Below are 23,120 nucleotides of genomic sequence, written 5' to 3'. Positions count from 1 at the left end.
CGCCCTCTACCATCTATACGTAATGCGCAATCGCGCTGCATTTCTAATCACTTGCATATCGCCCCGGCATGTACCTTCATTGCAAGTTTCGTTACGATCCCGATTTTATTTCTTGGTGCGCTAATTTTTTGTCCATGAGTGTATATATATATATATTTACATAAAATGTTTCATTATTGCATTAGCAGTAATTTTTTCATACTCCTGTGAGTGCACTCATATCAATCGGGTTAGCACGTATATATAACAAGTGGAAGCACTTTGGTTCCAATCGACACGAAGGCATAGTTGATGTTTCACGTTTATTATGTTTCCTGCCTTCGTATTAGTCTCCACAGTGGATCCTGAGCTAAATACAGCACTCAATAATTCATCATAACTGAATTTAGTTAATTACATCTCCTGCCTCTCTCCAGTCCCATGCCGCACAGACACTATACATCTACAAACATCCAAGCCTTCTCCGGGATTTTCTCCCTCCTTTCTGCATGCCTTCGTGGTGTAACGGTAGCATATTCGGGTCGTATTCGAGAGGTGCAGGTTCGAGACACGGCGAGGGCAACGGCAAACCGCCCCAACGCCTCGTTTATTTTCTACCTAGTTCTTTCCCATCCACGTTAGTGTATGGCTCATTGGTTTTGCGAGTTGTTAAAAGACATGTCAATCATTCTTTTGAAGCAAACAAAGGAGAAATACGGAAAGCTATTGACGTTCGCAGGTGCAATCCGGCCCTAAGGTGAAACTGCACACAATGGATGAAACCGCAGGGGGAAAGAAAAACTATTCCAAGACAAATTCGTAAACACGGGCGTTTTCGATGTTTGTCGAAAACAGATTTGGTCGTCTCTCGATGCGAAAGAGCTAAGCATCTCTAGTACACACAAAACAATTATACAGTTGGTTTGTTATTACCTAACTTTAAAATTTTTAGACCACACCAATTCCAGAAAAGATACCACCAGCGGCCGAGCGGTAAAGACTGAACACTGGTAGTTCGGTTCGAGGTTCGAATCTCGCGAATGGGCTGGCTGAATGGGCGTTTTCGTGGTTTTCCCCATGTGTAACGTGTATACGAGCCAGTTTCCCTTACAAAGTCCTCCACGAAGGCATCCCTCCCTTTAGGCAGATAGCACTCGTGTGCTTTGCCGTAATTAAATAATCCAATCCAATTCCAGAAAGAAAGCTATAACTTTCCTCTCCCTTTTCCGTGCTATTTTGGGCTGGAGGTTGTTATATAATTCTACACGCATTTTTATACGGATAGTGAAGATGGAACAGCATAACACACTATGCTGTAAAAATATCCCAAACTATTAATTTTATCATAAATAGTTACATTCAAAAGAAACAGTTAACGTTTTAAAAACTAAAACGGCGTTTGATCATTCGTCTGTCTTCGTAGAAAAGCTTTTTCTTTTTTTTTTTTTTTTCCGTAATATAAATGGTACGTTACAACGGATCCTTTCCGGAACGGGTTGTAACGGAAACAAGGCCTAACATATTAAATTAAAATTTCTGAATATGATTCGTAATACGGTCGCAAATGCACAAATCAATTGACTGAAATCATGCATTAACTGTCACAAATTATTCAGCAAAACCATTAATGCTTAACCACCTAACTCCAGACTGAAACTAATGCATATATTAGCTTCCATGCTTTTATCAGCTAATGGCCTTATGTCATCGGAATCAAGTAATTAAAATTTCGAGAGTTCTGATGCGTTAAGCAGATAAGTGATGCTCTCGTGTTATATGTGGAAAGCATTCAACATAGGCTACGTTCATTAAGCTGAGTACTTCGTTCATGTTCACTGTCATTCTGTTAATAGCTTTCCATTCCATTTGGCCCACGCCAAAGGATAAAATCAGTCACCACAACCCAATTTATTTTTCAAGGAAATTCCTGCTTAAAAGGAAAAAAAAAAAAAAAATGTACTGCTATGTTTATCGTTACCTGTACGTTTTGTGATATCTTATTTCATCTTTTAATTTTTCAGATATTTATTTCCTTGTGCGAAGTAAACGAAACATCGCAATCGCGAAAAGTTTCGGGCATCATATTGTAGAGACATAAGGTATTTTGGAAACAGGAAAGATGAAATATTAACAATCGCCTTCGCCAGGAATCGAACCACGGACCACTGGATTACCGGCCCAGCGTGCAGAACCACTACACCACGAAGGACGCTAGGAAAAAGGGAGAAATACCTTATAATATTTCAACACAAATAACCCTTTTAATCGTTTCCGAATCCATTTGCACGATTCCTTTTGCGTGACGTCTTGCACGTACGGGCATTCTATGGGTATTGACATAGAAAATCCTTTGAAGCTATTGGCTAAGATCTGTATGCCGGCAGTCTCGAAACGGGAGTATATAATCTGTCTTCACAGTACTAGAACCAAGTGCGAACTTAAGTGCGAAAAACATGATATTTAGTAAGTAATGGTAACACACAAAACATTAAAAAAAATGCACCTTTGGGCGTAATATAAAATCTGAAAGCTTTTTTTTTAAGATGTGAAAATGGTCCAATGTTATAAGGTATTTCTCCCACTTCCCTAGCGTGCCTTCGTGGTGTAACGGTAGCACGCTGGGCCGGTACTCCAGAGGTCCGTGGTTCCATTACCGGCGAAGGCGTTTGCTATTTTTCATCTTGCCTGCTTCCAACCTCTCAAGAGGCTTTCGTCTCGCCGCATATTTAGGGTGCCCCCATGCCGCACGGATGCTATACGTTTACAAACATCGATGCCTTTTCCGGGATTCGAACCCAAGCCCTTTGACACGGCGCTAACCGGTTGGGCGGCATTTGATTTCTTTATATATAATGCATGGCTCTAATATTTGGTGGCAACAACTTGAAATGTGAAACGCCGGTTTGTAGTGGTCGACGCAAAATGCCAAAGAGAATTTAATAGCCCATCTAGGCAAATTTTCCCTTTGGGCTATTTATAAGTTAGAATTTTACCTTACGCATATATACGTAGCGTATTCGGAAACTAAGTACCGTTTCATTCTAGCGCCGTCGAAGCGCTGTGGTAGGCGTCCCGCGCATGCGCACTAGTTTTTCTTGTTCACTGACTTTCAATTGTCGCCATTTTGGTTGCTCTATGTTGTGTTTTCAGTTTGCTGTGCACATTCAAAATGTTTAAGACAATTAGTTCTCCCGCTGACTGTGAGATTCGTGCCGTGATTAAATTTTTGAACGCGAGGAATGTTAAAGCGGCCGAAATTTATCGTCAAGTGACAGAAGTTTACGGTGAATACGCGATAAGTGATGGAATGGTGAGAAAGTGGTAAAGAATGTTTAATGCAGGTCGAACAAATGTCCACGCCGAGGCTCGGAGTGGTCGGCCTTCTGTTGTCACCGATGATTTGGTAAGGAAAGTTGATGAAGCAATTCATGAGAACAGACGCTTCACAATGACAACTCTTTCAGAGGCATTTCCACAAATTCCACGTACTGTTTTGTTCGAAATTGTGTCTGACCGCTTGAGTTATCGCAAACTGTGTTCCCGATGGGTTCAAAAAATGCTCACTGATGTTCACAAAACAAAGCGACTTGGTAGTGCCCTGACATTTCTCACGCGGTACAGGGATGAGGGAGAAAACATTTTAAACCAAATTGTGACAGGTGATGAAACTTGGGTGTGTCATTTCACACCAGAATCGAAACAACAATCGATGGAGTGGAGACACACTCATTCTCCGAAAAAAAAAGTTCAAAGTGACAATGTCATCACAAAAAATCATGTGCACTGTCTTCTGGGATAGGAAAGGCGTTTTGCTTACTGAATTTCTTCCCAGAGGTGAAACCATTAATGCGGCACGATATTGTGAGACTTTAACAAAACTAAGGCGTGCCATTCAAAACAAACGAAGAGGAATGCTCAGTAAAGGAATTGTGTTGCTCCATGACAATGCTCGGCCCCATACTTCTGGTGTCACTCAATAGTTAATTCGACAGTTTCATTGGGAGCAGTTCGATCACCCGCTATACAGCCCGTAGTTGGCACCGTCCGACTATCACTTGTTCCTGCACATGAAGCGCGAGCTTTGTGGCAAGGAACTGACGATGACACGAAAAATCCTGTGGAGTCGTGGTTATCGAAACTGGCGTGAAGTTTCTTTGACGATGGTATACAAAAACTGGTTACCCGCTATGACAAGTGTTTGATCATTGGCGGAAACTATGTTGAAAAATAGTTTAAGACATGTATTTTCATGTAAAAATAAAATTGGATTCGAAAAAATTGTTTTACTATTTTTTTTAAACGGTACGTAGTTTCCGAATACGCCTCGTACATGTAAGAACGAAATTTGAATGCATCGTTTCATTTAATGAAATCTGAAACCTTTTCACATTGTTTCAGTTTTGCGCTCATCCATCCACATCAAAATAATTTAAGATCCTAAACTCTCAAACTTTATTTTAAACATTATCAGAAAAAAAAAAAAAAAAAAAAAAAAAAAAAAAAAAAAAACCTCTTGAGAGTTGTATAGAGTATATATATTCTCAAATAAATATAATAATGTTCATTATTTTATCCAGTATTCGGACACAATGGGAGATTCAGCAAATCCTTTTTTTATTTCTCCTTATTTTATCAGGAAAAATAAAGGAAGGAGAGATCTAGAGAAAGCTACAATAAATTGAGGTATACTACTATACTGTTCACCAGAGAGTTTGATACCATATAGTACGATGTTCAGGTCAACAGTAAATTCAACACTATCTAATTCGAAGTGGAGATCTGAATAAAGGTAGAAGTAGAAAAGGAAATTCCCTAGATTCCTCTGCTCATGTTCACGAATTTTCTTGAGGCGAATGCCTTTGCATAATATATGCAGAATCCTTCTGAATAACACATTTCTCCAGTATGCATCGAATTAATCCCTTCGTGATGCATTCATTTTTCAGTTTGTTTATCAGTTCTTACATTTTACTTAAGGAGGCTCATACACATTAAAACCAATAAGTTGTTCGAATAGGGGACTGTTGCAAGAATTGGGATAACTTATTTATTTTAAAAGCAATTACTACCAACATTTTACAGCTGACTACATAATATAGCTGCTTTCTGAAATAGTAATCAGAAAGTTTGTGTTGCCACAAATATTTTTATAGATTTAGTAGACCTGTATATTCTTACTGGAATACTGATTTCTTTTAAAGAAATAATACGATAATAGTTAACAGTAGGTTATACATGACTACTTTTAATTTGTTATCTTACTGTACCCGCATTCTTCAGAAATTAAATTATTCATATAATTTTACCCTCTCGATTTTCAGACGATAAAATTAATAAAAAAAGAAAAGAACGAAGAACTAAGGTACCACAGCAATATATGAAATAAATATAATGTACCTGTTATTTTTACTATTTTTGCTGCAAGAAGTGCAGCAAGTGTTGTAATCACACAAATTCCGGTATCATATTTCAACGAAAATATCCATTTTGACCGCTATCGAATGCAATTTAACGATGTTCTTGCGTGACATCTGTACGTAAGGGCAGAATAAAGGACTCTTTTACCCCAAATGAATTATATTACCGATTTAAAATTGATTCAGAAGAGATATTTTGATGGCGTCTGTAAGTACGTATGTATGTATCTCGCATAACTCAAACATGAGTAGACTCAGAACGTTGAAATTATGTACATAGGGCTGCTATAACATGCAGTTGTGCACCTCCCCTTTTGGTTGCAATCGGTCGCACCCTACCCACTCTGTTACTCGGCTCGGTGAGCTCAGTTATTTTTTACTCTTATTATGTTGGTAAATTGTGCATTGTTTGCTCTAAGAATAATTGAATAATGTTGGTCTTATCTTCGGGTTAAGGTTTTTATGCTTTTAGTTAATCTGCATGCAATAGTTGTAGAATTATCAACAATTTAAAAGTTGTTCAAGTGCGGTTAAGCCTTATTTTCCTTACCATAGCAGCCATATTTGTTTACATTTGAAACTGACTTAATAGTGAATTAAGTGAGTTTCTGCACCTTCAGTGTCTTTTTGCCGAGTGAGACCAAAAATAAACTTCCAGTTTTGTGTACCAAAAACTCTGCCTTCTGGGCTGCTGGGCGAGTTGCTTGTTTCTGCATAGTAACTTTAATTTTAATCGCAAAAAATTGCTTTTTTAACTGTTTTAAGTGTATTTGGTGTTTTATGTTTTCTGTATTTCACAATTTTTAATAAAGATGTTTTGAGGTTTTACGTATATTTGCTTTGTCGCGAAGTGAAAACAGAATTAATTGAACCAGGAAATTTATCTCTAATGAAATTCGAGGAAATAAATTTTTTAAATGCAGCAAAAAAATGTGTATTATTTAATATTCTGTACAAGAAAGTTATGTGGTGTCTGCATCAGATTTCTTTATTTATTATATTAATGACTGTTCAAAAGCAACTTAACAAAATACGCCAATTCAGCATTGTAAGCAAATAGCTCTTATGTGTTTTTACACTTTTGACATTATTCGGCTGTTAAAATGCAGACTTTTATAACAAGTATCTAAATTGCTTACGGTTTATGTCGTTGATCTATTTTAGTAGTATTCAAAGTTTATTAACTCAAGCTCTTTTCTTGGGGAGGGAGTGTAATTGGGGAGGGAGTCCTCAGTAAAATTAAAGTTAAGAAATGCTGAAAATATATCAGTGCTGAATAACTTTGGACAAAATCAAAATAAAATTATTGCTTTATTCAAAACCATTTCTATCATAATTAAAATAACAATAAATATTTTTAAATGTATTATTTAATTAACTTTCTTATATGTCCGTTTGAATTTTGATTTATATTTAACCATATAATGCTATATAACACGCTTTATTTACTATAATAACATATAACTTGCATGCAAATGCATATTTTAATCGCATGTTAACAACGTACTGCATAGATTTCATTGTACGATGATTAAACTAATTCCTTGAAACATAAAAACATTTCAAGTTCCATTCATTACAGCAAACTTGGTAAAATTAATGGCAACCAAGGTATAAATCTGTCATTTTACTTCCTTGTACAAAATAAAGGAACTCTTGTAATCGCGAAAAATTTCGTGTATCCTATGTCAACAAAAATAGCCATTTCAAAGCTATCCAGTCAAAATCCTAATTCATTAAATTTCAAAATCCAGCATATTATCAAACTTGTTAGAAAGAAAAAATATTTGAATTTTAATTTATATGAAGCATTGAAAAGTATAACACAATATTTCACCGTATTTTACTTTCGTAGTTTCTTTTGAACATTAGAAGAAAAGAAACTTAACGATCACATCATGTTCACTTCCACTTTCATAATTACGCCTATCGAATTAATTTCCACCTTTTCGTTGCCCTGCTTTGGCAACACGCTTTTGAAATTTATCGTTCGTAGAATTCGGTCTCTTAAAGCGTAGCTGACTTGTAACGATTGTAATTCTTATTTTAAGCTTATTTGTAATGCTGAATTATTACTAAATGTTTACGTATGATTGTTTTATTATTAAATGTATTCAGTTTGGTTTAAATAGACCGAGAGTGATTGAATTTATTAAGTATATTTAAAATCGAAACTACGTCATCCATTTCGGCGCCATTCTAACACAGAAACGTAAACACATCACAATAAAGAACTCTGAACTAAATGTAAAAATTAAATATTTTCTATGTAAATTATTCTCATATGTGCATTACTATTTGTTTATCTGAGTATAGTATGAGAATCATAAATATCTAGCTCAGATACCGAAATTACTTCTGATATCAACTTAATATTAAAATGTTTAACCTTATCTGTGAAATATAGAAGCGTATTATATATCCTTGAGCTTTAAATTAAATTGTCCTCTTTCTTAATTACTTCTGATATTTTCTGGTATGATAATAAAACTCACGCAAGTTTATAATGTATTTAATCACTTGAAAGTTTACAAGTAGTTTATTTGATATCGCATTGCAAATAATTTTCTGAATAGAATTCTAATTATGAAAGTGTAAGTTGAAGTTAATGGTAACGATGAACGGCTTCTTGCAACTGCCAACTAATTTAGCGTACTTTAATAACTTTTAAAATTCAATGCCTATTTGTAATTAATTTCCAAGCAAAACTCCGTATTGGACAAATACTACACACATTCCTCCTTTTGTACTGGTAGACGTTTCTTCTGCAAATTCTATTACATTTACAGTGCTAGAAAATTCTTCTACAAGTAATTCTTAAAGAATAACATTCGCCGCATTTCTTCGCTTATGACCCACCCAGTCTGTTTAGCGCCATGTTCTGAAAAGTAAAAAATAAACAAATAAATAAATAAAAAAACGCGTCATTTTACCCTCTCTCAACGCATTCAGAGAATGAGCTTACCTAAACTTTAAAATTGATTCGTCCACTTTCTGATTATTTTCCTCTTACTAACAAAGACAAACTCTCCAAACCTACCTACGAAGGTCACGCCGAACGTTTCCCTTCTAACTATTGAACTTTATGCCAGGCAAATACGTAAACCAACCCATCACAGCGAAGGAAACACGACCTGATATTCATTCTACGATTTCGCCAAGTCAGTTACACATTCACCTTGTGGAAATATTTATGGACGATTTGAGACCTAAGGAGTAGCAGAAGCAACAATATGAACGATTGAGATTCAAGTTGCAGGAAAGCAGAAATGAAGATATCTTATTACATACCATGTAGAGACATTAGGTATTTTTGAAGCAGGAAAGATGAAAAATATGCAACGCCTTCGCCGGGAATCGAACCGCGAACATCTGGAATATGCGTCCAGCGTGCAGACCACCACACCACGAAGGCATGCCAAGAAGGCGGGATAAATACTTTATAACTGTAATGTTAATATTACTATGAATTCTTACTGGGATTTAGTTTTAAATAAATAATTTTGTGATAGTTACTAGTAGTTTATCTATGACTACTTTTCATTTTTTGTGTTATTGTCATAGAGCATCCATCGAAATTTAAATTATTTCAAAATTTTTCGTTTCCGCTTTTTGACCAATAAAATTCGTAAAAAAAAGGGGGGGGTATACAATAGGAAATAAGGTATTTCTCAAAACACACTGAGGCTTTCAAAATAATATTGAATACAAAACAAACAATGAGTTTTATAAACAAGCTAATATTATTTACTCCATCAAAATTCACATCAGAATGGTATTTGCAAGACCATTTAGCCCAGAAAATAATAAATATTAAAACAGTCCCAAAGGATTTTGACCAGAAGCTCTCCCACTCACGGTATGATTTCTGTATGAAAATACAGACAGCAAAGGTTCTACCAGCGTTTTTCGATTTACTGTAGAGATGTGGTTGCTTGCTAAGTTCTTTTTATAATAATTTAAATAGCAAAAATTAAAAAGCAAGAATCAATATTTTCCATATATAACATCTTTATTATTCTTTGTAGCCCTCACTAACTCCTTACTGATTTTATGGCATGACAACCTTCTGAAACTAAACTGAAACTAAAGGTGAAGTGAAAGTAGTAGTCATTATCTAGTAGAAGTAACTGTAGTTATTATGACCAATAATAAGTGTTGCCTACATCACTAATTCCGAGGTCACCAAGTATGTGGTTGCTTGCTAAGTTCTTTTTATAATAATTTAAATAGCAAAAATTAAAAAGCAAGAATCAATATTTTCCATATATAACATCTTTATTATTCTTTGTAGCCCTCACTAACTCCTTACTGATTTTATGGCATGACAACCTTCTGAAACTAAACTGAAACTAAAGGTGAAGTGAAAGTAGTAGTCATTATCTAGTAGAAGTAGTTGTAGTTATTATAACCAATAATAAGTGTTGCCTACAGAGACAAATACGACACAGGTACCGGGTCTCCATTTCAAAGAAGCCTAAAAATCCTTCTATAATATTTAGAATATCTTCATTTTTATGTTATTTGATTGAATTTTAAGGTTTAAAAATATAAAATTAATGATTATTTAACTCAGGAATAAAAATGTAAGAGCAATGTACTCTATTTCACTTGTAGTTATTAAACTATAATTAAAAAGAGCGAGATGACACGATTATTAAAAACAGTTCCAAATGTAATTTTCAAAAAGGTCATAAATGTCATTTAACGATCATCAAAAGATAAAGTTTCTTCTAAATTTGAAAGAAAGTGATTTTTTTAATGTCCGCACTTAGTTCATAAACATGATTATGGAACTGATAAACAATTTACTTGTAATTAAGATACAATAACATGCCGAACAAATATTAATTTAGAAGTCAAACAACAAAAATCAGCATTATATTTTCAAATTTTCACAGGACTAGTTTCCATGGTTTTACCGAAACATCATCCTCAGCTGCAAAACCGCAAATGAACGAGATAAGATATAATGATTAAATGAGCTAAGAAAGTTTGGATAGGAGATAAGCTACTGGCGCCATCTGGTGATGAAACCAGAACTAAAACATAAATTTCGTTTATTCTCCCATCAATAAAATTCCGAGCTCCATACTCAAGGACCCCATTCCGGATATGAATTCCTGGGGTATTTATAGGATTCCTTGCCAGTGTGGTTTAATTTACATTGGCCAAACTAAGAGAGCCTTAAAATTTAAGGAACATGACCCACAAGTTACAAAGAGGAAACACAGAAGTCTTCTGTTGCCCAACATTGTTGGTTCGAAAATCACACTTTCAGTTTTTCTGCTACCAAAATTATTCAAAAAACATCTTCCATTGGTGAACTGGATTTTCTAGAAACATTTCACATTCAAAAAAATCTTTCTGTTCTAGTTAACGACACTATTTCCAAACTGTCTTTGTCTTCAGCCTTTAAAGAAATTGTGTTTTATTTCTGGTTTCATCAACAGATGGCGCCAGTAACTTATCTCCTCTCCAGGCTTTTTTATCTTATTCAATCATTACCTCTTATCTCGTTCATTTGCGCTTTTGCAGCTGAGGATGTGGTTCGGTAAAACCATCGAAACTAGTCCTGTGAAAATTTGAAAATATAATGCTAATTTTTGTTGTTTGACTGCTAAATTTATAATTCACTTGTATATTGTTTATCTCTCAATAATTTAAATTTTGTAGTAAAATAAATAATAAGGCTTTAGTTTTCTTCACTTCTCCTCAGATTTTTCAGAAAGAATATACAAGGTCCTGTTTAAAATTATGTGAAGCTGTATTTTAAGTATTACACTAAAATGTATGTACTAAATTAAAATTACAGAATACAAACGATTGAAGAAGGGAAATTTACTTTTCTAGCTCAAAAGGCTTTAGTCGGAAGGGCTATTAATTTCATTTTGGCATTTTGCGATGAAAGCATTAGATGTCGGTTCAGTTTTTCAAACTGTTGCCACCAAATATTACAGCCCTGTATTATATTTAAAGAAATTGAATAACAAAGAATCTGAATAAATGTATGTATGCTTCTTGGCAAAAAGCCACAACTTAAATACTTTAAGAGTTACAAACACGGTTTGCATAAACAATTTAATGCGTTTACTCTGACCGGAAGTGGGAAATAAGAGAGGACAGTAAAGTTTTAAAATAAAATAAACAAATTATATTATTGTTATAATTGTTATATTTAAACAAATTAAATAATGAAGAATTCGCATGAATGCATGTATGTTTCTCGCACTGTGAAAAAACAACGGTACCTAGAGACATCAAATTTTAAATAGCGTAGTCCTCCACTCGAATATGGGTACATGGAAACCCAAATTAGGAATTTGTTTTATTATCTACTTCATATCTTGTAAAATTTTAAGAAATTTTTGATAAAGAAACTCCACGATTTCAAAGCCAGCAATGGCAACACTATACGGTTAAAAAAAAAAAAATCTCCAACGCGCGAGACTGTGTATCGGAAATTCTAAAGATATGCTCTTTTTAAATATTTTGTTATATTGCTATTGAATTGAATTTTCTGGATTAAGTGCGACGAACATAATATTTAAAAAATAAAGGTAACACAGAAAACGTTAAGAAAAGCCCCTTTGGATGTAATATCTTAAAGCTTTTCAGAATTTTTTTTTTTTTTTTTTTTTTTTTTTTTTTTAGGTTGACAGATAATTTGCTATAACAAAATGCCCTATAGATTCGTCACGTGCTTAATCTTACTTAAGTGAAGATTAGGTTTTATAGATTAGTCTACTACATTCTTTATTAACGTTTTCTTTGACACATAAATAAAAATGTGTATGCTTGTATATAAATAAATACAAACATACTTTTTCTTACCACAGCTTGACATTTCCGCTTTAGGAAGTAGTTACTACAGATTATCAGATTATTTGCCTCACAGGAAATTTTGCTTTCTCGTTATTTTCAACGATGAAATAAAAGCTGTTACCATATTCCCAAACAACTGCAAAAACATATTAACTGTGTATAGTTATTATTTAGCATGTATAAAGAAAATTCCTTGAAAAATATTAAAACTTGTAAACTTTCAGATTTTATATTACGTGCAAAGGCGCATTTTTGTAACGTTTTTGATGTTATCATGTTCTTTGCACTTAAACCGCATAAAATTCAACTCTAAAGCAATATTACAAAATAATTAAAAAGGAACATATCTTTAGAATTCCGAGTCTTGCGTGCTGGAGACAAATATGTTTTTTTTCCCGTACAGTGTTGCCACTGCTCGCTTTAAAATCGTTGAGTTTCTTAATCAAAATTCGTTAAAATGTTACAAAATATGAAATGGATAATGAAACAAATTCCAAATTTGGGTTTCCAGATGCCCATATTCTGAGGAAGATTACGTTATTCAAAACTGGATGGCTCTAGGTACCGTTGTTTTATCACAATGCGAGAAACATACATACATTTAGGCAGATTCTTCATTATTTAATTTCTTTAAATATAACGCAGGGATCTAATACATGGTGGCAACAATTTGAAAGTTGAAATGCCGTGTATAGTGAACCAACGCAAAATGAGATTAATAGCCCTTCTGGGCCTAATGTTCATTTGGGCTAAAAAATCTGTACCTTCAAATCTTGAATAAAATTTATATCACGGCATAAAGTACACTCATGTCCATAAATTAAGGATAATGCAAAATCAGGCAAAGGAAGAGTTAGAAGCAAAACAAATTTGACTGATTTGTAAAGCTTATTTATTAAACAAAAGGTAAAGAGCAAAAAAAAGATGCTATATCTTTGATATTATTAAAAAAATTAGCGATTTTTTCTCCCTGGAGCAAATTACAAAAAAAAAAAAAAAAAAAAAAAAAACCCTTTTTACAAAAAAACAATATTACATGGTTGGTATGATTGTTAATACATTGTATGTCTCCCAGACGATACAATACAGTCCGTACAACGCCTACGCATGCTGAGTATCAAATTATCGATCTGATCTTGGGGGATATTACACCACTCAAAACGCAATGCTCTCCGAAGTTCCGGTAGACATGTAGGAGGAGGTTAACGGGCTACAACTCGTCGGCCAAGCATGTCCCACACGTGCTCTACTGGATTCAAGTCCGGTGAGAATGCTGGTCAGTCCATACGGGTGATATCCTCGGATTGAAGGCATTCGCTTACGATGTTTGCACGGTGAGGAAGGGCGTTGTCATCCATAAACACAAATTGTGCGCCCATGGTGCCCCGAAAACGTACATGTTGTTCCAGAATGACGTCCCGATAGATTTGGCTTGTCATGATTCCAATTTGAACATGCAAGTTAGTTCTGGAACTCAGTATAATTCCACCCCAAACGAGAACTCCTGCACCACCGAAACGGTGTCGTTCAATGACGTTTTCTTGGCGGTAACGGGTACCTGGAGCTCTCCATATGAAAGTCCGGCGAGAATCAGACTGCAAGCTAAACCTGGATTCGTTGAAAAACATCACACAAGCCCACTGTTGCGGTGTCCACAATGCATGCTCTCTACTCCAGGATAACCGCAGGCGACAGTGAGATGCAGTAAGTGGAACGCATCTGACATGTCTACGAGCATATAGGCGAATCTGCCGTAAGCGTCTGTACACGGTCTGCCTTGAAATTGTCGTACCAGTGGCCGAAGAGAGCTGACGAGACAGGTCTGAGGCTGTGCTCCGCCTGTTTCTTTTGGCAGCAACTGCCAAATACCGGTCTTCATTCGGCGTTGTAACTCTGGGGCGACCTGTGCTGTAACGTCTACTCACATTACCATCATCTTGGAATCGTTGCCAAAGCCTGGAGATGACACTCCGGGCAATTCCAAGTTCGTCTGATACTTCCAGTTGGCCCACATTCCAGACGGCCGATAATTCTACCACGTAAAAAATCATCCAAATGCGTCCTTTGTGTCATAACTATTCGGTTATTGCACTGAAATGCTTATAAAGCGCCTGCGAACAATTTTACTTCATTGCCTGTATTCCTTATATATCACTCTCTTACACTCTCGTCATTGTGACGTACCATCGGTGTCATCTGGTTACTTCCTGAAATTTGCATATGATTCTTGAAGATGTGTGTAGTGATTTTACAGGTGATATATTTATTTTAGAGTTCGATTTCTGCGTGACTCTGAATTATCCTTAATTTATGGACATGAGTGTAATTAACTGAATTTATATTTACTCTAATGCTTTATTCGTGCTTAATAATGGAAATAATATAATGGTAATGGAAATAATATAATCTCGGACCTCAAATAACTATAATTTTGAAATTTTTCTAGTACCATATCTACAGCAAATGCATAATTGAAATGTATTCACGAGCTTCAAAAATTTCCTCCGGGGATTGCATGCAATATGCGGGCCGATGTGTTATACTGAATCATACCATTATCCAGCCTAAAATGAGATTAACAGATTTTAGTGGTTTTATCCACTTTACAGTAAGCGTTTCTACAGAAAGACGTGCTGAAAACAAAAAGACGCATCACAAATGTTAAGGTGTTCCACAGACGTTAAGGCTTCAAACGTTTACGCCCGACCGTCTTTAACAAAACTGGAATTAAAAGCTTGTTATAATGCATCGTACAGCCAAATAGAACAGAGTTTCTTATTAGCCTTGGATACGGTTAGGTTAGGTTAGGTTATTTAATTACGGCAAAGCTTCGAGGGCTATCTGCCTAAGGGGAGGGATGCCTTCGTGGAGGTCTTTCTAAGGGAAACTAGCTCGTATGCACTTTGCACATGGAGAAAACCACGAAAACACCCATGCAGCCAGCCCGTTCGCAGGATTCAAACCTCGAACCGAACTACCAGTGTTCAGCGACTTTACCGCTCTGCCGCTCGTGGGCTCCCTTGGATACGTACATGATACAAGAAACAACAACTGAAAATAAAACCGCTTGTAGTACATGTTTAACGCTTTTTTTACAACGGATTTAAACGGTTATTACGAAAATTGGGTATTAGCATGTTCTTGGAAAGATGTTATTCAAAAGACAAAGGAACATTTCACTTACAATTTTTATGACATATGTGTTGGTGTATTTAATTATGGCAAAGCACACGAGGGTTATCTGCCCAAGGGGATGGATGCCTTCGTGGAGGACTTTCTAAGGGAAACTGGCTCGTATACACGTTACACATGGGGAAAACCACGAAAACGCCCATGCGGCCAGCCCGTTCACGGGATTCGAACCTCAGACGGAACTACCAGCGTTCAGCGACTTTATTGCTTGGCCGCTGGTGGGCTATGACATATGTGAACAAATCTTTTGTTGTTTATTTATATTTTGTAAATATTTCGATAATCACTGACAAATACCATAGGAAATTTCCTCAGATCTGACAGACCAATAAAAAAAAATTACCTTGTCTCCCGCTTCCTATACATTTTTTTTTTCTGTGAAAATACTTTTTGTGCTGTTAAATTTGTTTGTTTGTTAGAAAAATATGTATTTTTTTCGTACAGTGTTACCATTGCTCGCTTTGAAATCGTTGAGTTTCTTAATGAAATTCGTTAAAATTTTACAAAATATGAAATACATAATAAAACAAATTCCAATTTAGGGCTTCCAGATACTCAATTTCGGTGGAGGATTACGTTATTCAAAATTGGATGGCTCTAGGTACCGTTGTTTTATCACATTGCGAGAAGCATACATACATTCTTGATTATTTAATTTCTTTAAATATAACGCAAGGTGGCAATATTGGGTGGCAACAATTTAAAAAGTAAAACGGACATTTAAAGTTTTCGATGCAAAATGCCAAAACGAAATTCATAGCCCTCCTGATAAAATGCCTTTGGGTTAATAATAGCATATTTCCTATGTTTACATCTAGAATTACAGTTTTATTTAAAAAGGAACTGTAAATAAAGTGAAATTTATTCAAAGTGAAACTCAAAACAAATTCGTCATTCACATTTGTATGCATTCAGGACGACTCAGGATATTCACCGAAATATTTATATAAAAATTTTTTTTTTTAAAAAAATGGCTAAAAATTTGCAACAATATTTTTTAAAAACACATAAATAAATACCTGCGTAATTTTAATTGTTACCTTAATTAATGAAAAATAATTCAATATCTTTGCAGTGATCTCAGTTACATAACTAAATCTATCACCTAAATTTATTCTGTTACAGATGCTAAGATACGTATTCACTTGCACATGATTCTTACATGACTAAAGTTCAGGTTACTACAATTCAACCTTTATCTCTTTTTGAAGTTTTAATTGGAATTATAGTCTTCTGCAGCTGGTGCAAGTACAAGGAATCGACAACAAATTAGCTCTATCAGCTGCTTCTGCGACAAAAGGTAGACATTCCATTTTGGAAGATCCTTTCATTTCCGTCCACCCACACAAGGCAGGTAAGCTGCATAAAGGATAAAATTATAGCTTCTTACCTTAGAAGGCGAATTTCCCATGATGTTCTCAAGTCATGTCACATTTCTTCACGTCCCTGAAGAGGAACACATTGACAGCACCTGCAATGTAAACCACAGGAACATCTAGTCCGAGACGGATTAACCGACAGGTGGATAATAGACCAGAGTTCGAATCCTTCGCGACGGGGGGATGTAGGGAGGAGGAACAGAATAGAGAATGGAATGTTTTAAGTCCGAAGTCGCTCACAGTACATCGGCTGCCGCTGGTGGTGGCTGGGGGACTTGTGAGAATCTTTCTCCAATGCCTCGCGCCGCGATGTTTTTCGCTACAGGACGCCATCTAGCAATGGGGGAGGAAAATTGTCATGGGTGTTTATTTGGATGGTTTGTTTGACTAGTGATCTATCATCGGTGAAAAAGTTAGTCGATCTGAAATATTTGAAGAGAGCTCCAAATCCGGAACTTAAAGGACGAGACGAATGTACGTATACAGAACACAGGAGATTCTGGCAAAATAAATATTATTTAAATGCACAAACCAAAACCTTTTAAGAAACATCACACTTATTATAATATTTTTAACACTTATTTCTAAAATATTATGTTGATTAATTATTGAAGTTACGTTTATCGGTAAAGATTCTTGCAAAACTTCCGTTCTTAAAATTTCTTTAGGCTTATGAATCCATCCATATTGCTGATTTAACAGTGGTTACTTCGCAGTAAGAACAAAAGTTACTTTAGGTAATTAACAAGAAATTTTGTTTTAAATTCTGGTTATTAAAATGAAATAAGAAAATAAAGCTGGTGCTATTTAATTCTCATTTAAAATTTGCTTTGGCAAACTGTCGAAACTCTGGTTGAAAAATCTATTTATATATATATATATATATATATATATATATATAAAGAAGAAAGTCTGTGTGTTTGTTTGTTCGCTAATAACCTCAGTCAGTATTATAGCTATCGTCACTAAACATTCTACCATTCTTTTTCTGGGTCCTGTAAAAGGTCGACGTCCCCTTTTTGTTTCAAAAATCTGATGTGTACACTACATGACTTCCTTGTACGGAATATTAAATTACATTCATTTTTTCTTGCATTTTATTAAAACTTATTATTAGATTGAATTAAACCAACTTCGCCGACAGCGCATAAACCACAATAGAATAAATGCATTCTTTAAAATTCACTTTGTTTACAACAGCGACACTCTGGCGCTAGGTTCACTTAACAGTATTATATTTCATTCATATTATAACTCAGAATGTACAAAATGTATATCATTTAAAGAATTATCTAATCGTTACCACATGTTCTATTCAAATACTATAATAAAGCTAGAACGATGTATAAAAGAAATTAAGCAAATAAAACAAAATAGAAACAGTTTTTCACAGACGATTGATTATTTCTCATTTAATTAATTCAGTTCTCACTTCGCGAGAAGGCAAAAATACATAAAAACTCAAAATATCTATATTAAAAATTACGAAGTAAATCTCAAACGCTTATTTCCTCGAAAAAATTCCAGAAAGAATTAAGCATGATTTAATTGGCAATAATAAATGAATGCCTTATCTTTGTTGTTGCGAAGCTAAGTTTCTCTAGATTGGCAACGAATCCACTAGTCTCCTGTTTCAAATGTAAACATCAATGGCCGCCATTAAAACAGGCTTAGCGGCAATTGAACAACTTTAAAATTGCTGATAATTCTAAAAATATTACACATAGATTTACTAAAGGCATAAAATCCTTAACCGAAAGATAAAAACAATATAATTCAATCATTTTTAAAGCAAAGAATGTACAATTTACAAACATATAAGAGTAAAGAAACTGAGATCACTGAGCCGGGTAACAGAGTGGATATATATATAAATATATTTATATACGTTTGGTGTGGCCGATTGCAACCAAAATACGAGGTGCACATGTACATGTTATAGCAGTCCTATATACAAAATTTCAACGTTCTGAGGCTACTCGTGTTTGAGTTATGCGAGATACGTACGTACGAACGCCACGAAAAATTCTGTTCAGAATTAATTTAAAATCAGCTAAAATAAGCTTATAAGCTAAAATCAGGGATATTAATTAGAAAACACTAATTTTCGCCCTCATTTTTCGAGTGGCAACAGTCTCTCACGCTGGGAATAAAAATCTGCTTTGTGTAGTGTTGCAACTGCTCGCTTTCAAATCGTAGAGTTTGTTAATAAAGAATTTATAAGTTTTATGATGAAATAAAAATAGTATTGCCAAACATTAAATACATTATTCCGGATTCCAAAAATTCGTGAGAAGCCATTTCGTCTTCTTAGCACTTTAATCAGCCGATATATTAATTAAAAACTATGAAAACACTCATTTTTGCACTTATTTTTCTGAGTGGCAACAGTCTCGAAAATAAATAAAACTGCTTATTTGGAAAACATGTTACTGCTCGCTTTCAAATCGTAGAGTATGTTTGTTAATCAAAAATTTGTACGTTTTACAAAAATATAAATAAGAATGTCTGTGTGCGTGTTTGTTTCTTCGCATTATTGATTTCTGATCAATTATGATACATTTCTTGCCAATCTCCTAAAAACTGAATATAGGTGAAATATTGGATGGAATATGAACTTTTACGACCATTGGATTAGAAAGACGAAAATTATTCAAAACTGCGTTGCATTGTTGCTAATATAGTGAGAGAAAATTAGTTTATTTTGCTATCGAAACTTTTATATGGATTCCATATCGCATCAGACTGAAAAATGTATGACTATGAATCGTATTTTCTGCATCGTTATTAGAAATGGATTACAGCGCTATCATTACTCATTACATTACTCATTACTCATACATCGCATTACTCATTACTATCATCATTACTCATTACTATCTATCATTACTCATTAATTACTCTCAATTTAACTTCAAATTGGCATAAGGTCCTTCCCTTAGTATATAAATATTAAAACAACCAGAGTTTTACTATAAAATGTGCATTTTCGTACCCCTTTTCCCTGTTCTAAAATTCAAAAGCGTGCATTTTAAAAGTCCTAGACCTGCACTGAAGCAGTTAGAAAACAACTTCCTCAAAAAAAAAATTGCTGATTTAAAATTTAATAAAATTAAGAACTGAAAAGTTTCAGATTTTAATGGTCGTCCAAAAGGGTGTAATGGGTTTTTTTACGCTTTAACTAAACTTGCAGTCCCAGTGCATGCACTCTTACTAACCCCCCCTTTTTTTTTTCTTTTTAGCTTAATCATTAAGCACCATTTTCTTTGCACTTATGCCAAAACACAATTCTGCAGCAAAATTACAAAAGTTTTAAAAGTAGCAGAATAGTATAGGTTTAGATTTACCGATGCAGGTTTAACCGTTAGCATGCAATTTTCTGTTTTTTTTTAATCTTTTTCTCAGTTTATCATATCAATTTTCTGTTTTCTTACTAAGATGGTTTACAAAACGTTTTTTGTCTTTTTATTATTAACGTCTTGTGTGTTTACTTTAGTTATTAAATATCACGTTCTTGGCGCTTACGGCGAATAACATTTCATTTAACAGCAAAATCACAAAAGATTTAAAAAAGTATATCTTTAGAACTTCCGACAGAACAGTCTAGATCACCGAAGATAAAAATGTTTTATTCCGTTCAGTTCACTGTTCGCTTTGAAATCGTTGAGTTTGTTAATAAGAAATTCTTGAAAATTTTACAAAATATGAAACAGGTAATAAACCAAATTCGAAATTCAAACTTCGGGTTTCCAGTTGCCCACTTTCGAATGGAGGACTATGCTATTCAGAATTCGATGCCTCTAGGTACTGTTATTTTTTCACAATGCCAGAAACATCATGCAGATTCTTCATTATTTAATTTCATTTGGTGGCAACAACATGAAATGCCATACAACGCATTTAAGTGCATCGACGAAAACTGCCGTTTTGAGACTAACATCCCTTTAGGGCGAATAATATTAGAAACAATTTACTTAAAATACAGTCTAGTGATAAAATGTGATTTATTTCTATATCATTTAGAGATTTCAACTTAGAAGAAACTTTTTCCCGCTCAGTAATGCATGGCATAAGTGATAACTGGCTCACAGCGCATAATAATTTACACTTTAAACTTCATGAAGACAAAGCAAACAAGAAGTACTTCGAAAAGTACTACTGCATTCCTTGAAAACAAAAGACTGATACAGGTATTGCATATAGATCTTTCAATGCATTCCTGTGAACTGTCTGGATGTATTAGATATGCACTGCGCAAAGGGAAAAAAGGGGGGAAAGTTTTATATCTCCCGTTCTACTGGGCCGATTCACGAAATTTAAATTTCATTTTCATGTCTCGAAAGCACGACTTAAGATATATATTACATTTATATATAGCTTTGTTTTAACATAAGTATTTTGACACAAAAGTCGGACTTTTTCTGAAGTAACAAGCAAATTTTTCTCCGTATTTCAATTTTACTGCTCAAATTATACCTAGACATTAAATTTTCTAATTCTTATGAGAAATTTGTGGAGAAATTTAAAAATTTATCTTGGCGATTTTTTTTTTTCAGTTTGCGCCAAGAATAATTTACTTGGCGAACTTCTTAGTTTATAGCAACCTATTTTCTTCTCCTTTCTCTTCATCGTCCACGACCGGGAAAAAAGTCATTGTTCATACTTTCAAATAATTTTATCAAAGTGCGTAAACCAGATTTTCGTTATTATCGCTTTATAATAAACACGCCAAATTTCAAAAAGCTCCAGAAGGAAAATTCACGTATATCTTTGGAAATTTTGAATAAAAAACTCTAATTTTTGCATGTATGCTTTGAGATGATGGCAAAACTTTTATAGGTTATAATCCAATTTTTTTCCGAAAAATTTAAAAAAATTATTTCAAAATACAAATTTAAAAAATAAATCATAAAAAATTGGCGAATTTTATTTGTAATGAACCTAAATTTCGAAATATGAAACGAATAAGTCTAATACAAAAATAGATATTAATAAATATATATCAAATTCAGTTCACGTTGAGAAGCTAAGATTTTGAGAGCTAATGTTTTTAAAACTACTTGTGCGATTTTTACAAAACATGGCAGTTAGGCATAATTTGAGTCGTAGAATCGAAATATGGAAATAATTTTGCATGTCGTTTCATAAAAAGTCCGATTTTGTGTCAAAATGCCTGTATTAGAGCAATGAAATACATAAACCTAATACATATACAAAATCGCGCTTTCGAGACATGAAAACCGCAAGCTGAATTTAGTCAATATCGGTCCACTGAAACGGAAGATACAGAATTGCCTGTTTTTTTTTTTTTTTTTTTTTCTTTTCTTTTTTTTTTTTTTTTTTTTTTCGGAGTGTACATCTTGCCTTGAAAAGCTCTCTTTCTAAGCGCAAATGCACTACAATTTGCGCTTATCAAATCGAGCATTTATAATGTACTCTTTACATATTAATTAAACGGTTCTGAAATCGTTGTAAAAATTTTTATTTTTTATACATCTATTCATTAATTTCTCTATCATTTTTCGGAATTATAACACATGCTGGAGATGTGTTATTTGCACTTATAAAATCTTAAAATTAATTGCTCAGATTAAATTGATATTGATAAAATACTAATTGTTTGTTTTGCACAACAAGTTATAAAATGCTAAATATTTGTTTTGCACAACAAGTTATAAAACACTAAATATTTGTTTTGCACGACAAGAAAAGACACTTTTGGAAAAGATAGCTTCAAAACAGAGGGCAGCGAGGACTTCATGTACCTTGAAATCAATTACATCAGTAAGGAAAGGAAATTTCGTGACATTCCACTGGAAAATTATGCTATTTGGAAAGTGTCCACACCGAAATTTGCAAGATATGAAATTTCACGGTAGAAGAAACAACAAGGTAATGTCACGCAAACCTTTATTTTTTATATCAATACATGCTTTTGCATTATTGCATTACAACTACTAATTTCCATACATATGTATATGACTTTGCTCTTTATTTTATATTCCGCTTCTGCTTCACACGTTTTCACAAAACACAACAGGAGCTTGCATAAAGTTGCCAAAGTCATATATTCTAATTATTTTCAGCCAAGAATTTTCCTTGGTTTCTATCCGTAAGTTTTATTTTGCGAACAATTATTATCACGACTTGACAGTGAACGTTCAGAAATTATACAGAGGGGTGTAATTTGTAAATTTCAAATTTTACCTATTTTCAGAATTTAAAAAAAAAAAAAAAAAAAAAAAAAAAAAAAAAAAAAAAACGTTTTAGAATAAAAATTTCTAGCCAGAACTTATTACTTAAAATATCGTCTGCTAAATTTTAATAT

At 34.0% G+C, this 23,120-nt stretch overlaps 1 protein-coding gene across 4 annotated transcripts in view; it reads right to left on the bottom strand.

Annotated features, from left to right (window-relative positions):
• LOC118187013 (cGMP-inhibited 3',5'-cyclic phosphodiesterase 3A-like) overlaps positions 1 to 23,120 on the bottom strand; it is an 881,882-nt gene that overhangs the window by 781,533 nt on the left and 77,229 nt on the right. Inside the window, exon 1 of one of the 4 annotated variants that reach the window (XM_085822829.1) lies at positions 16,804 to 17,056. The exons of the other annotated variants lie outside the window; for them this stretch is intronic. Coding sequence (XP_085678955.1) covers positions 16,804 to 16,824 — 21 coding nt within the window. The 5' untranslated portion in view covers positions 16,825 to 17,056. Of the gene's footprint in view, positions 1 to 16,803; positions 17,057 to 23,120 lie in introns of those variants that run through there. 4 annotated transcript variants of the gene reach the window in all.

The sequence above is a fragment of the Stegodyphus dumicola genome, chromosome 8 (genome assembly GCF_044657685.1).
Source record: "Stegodyphus dumicola isolate Sdum_Otavi_A_Nest chromosome 8, ASM4465768v1".
Lineage (NCBI taxonomy): Eukaryota > Metazoa > Arthropoda > Arachnida > Araneae > Eresidae > Stegodyphus > Stegodyphus dumicola.
The sequence above is the reverse complement of the archived record's forward strand: the minus strand, read 5'-3'. Positions and strand labels throughout refer to the sequence as shown.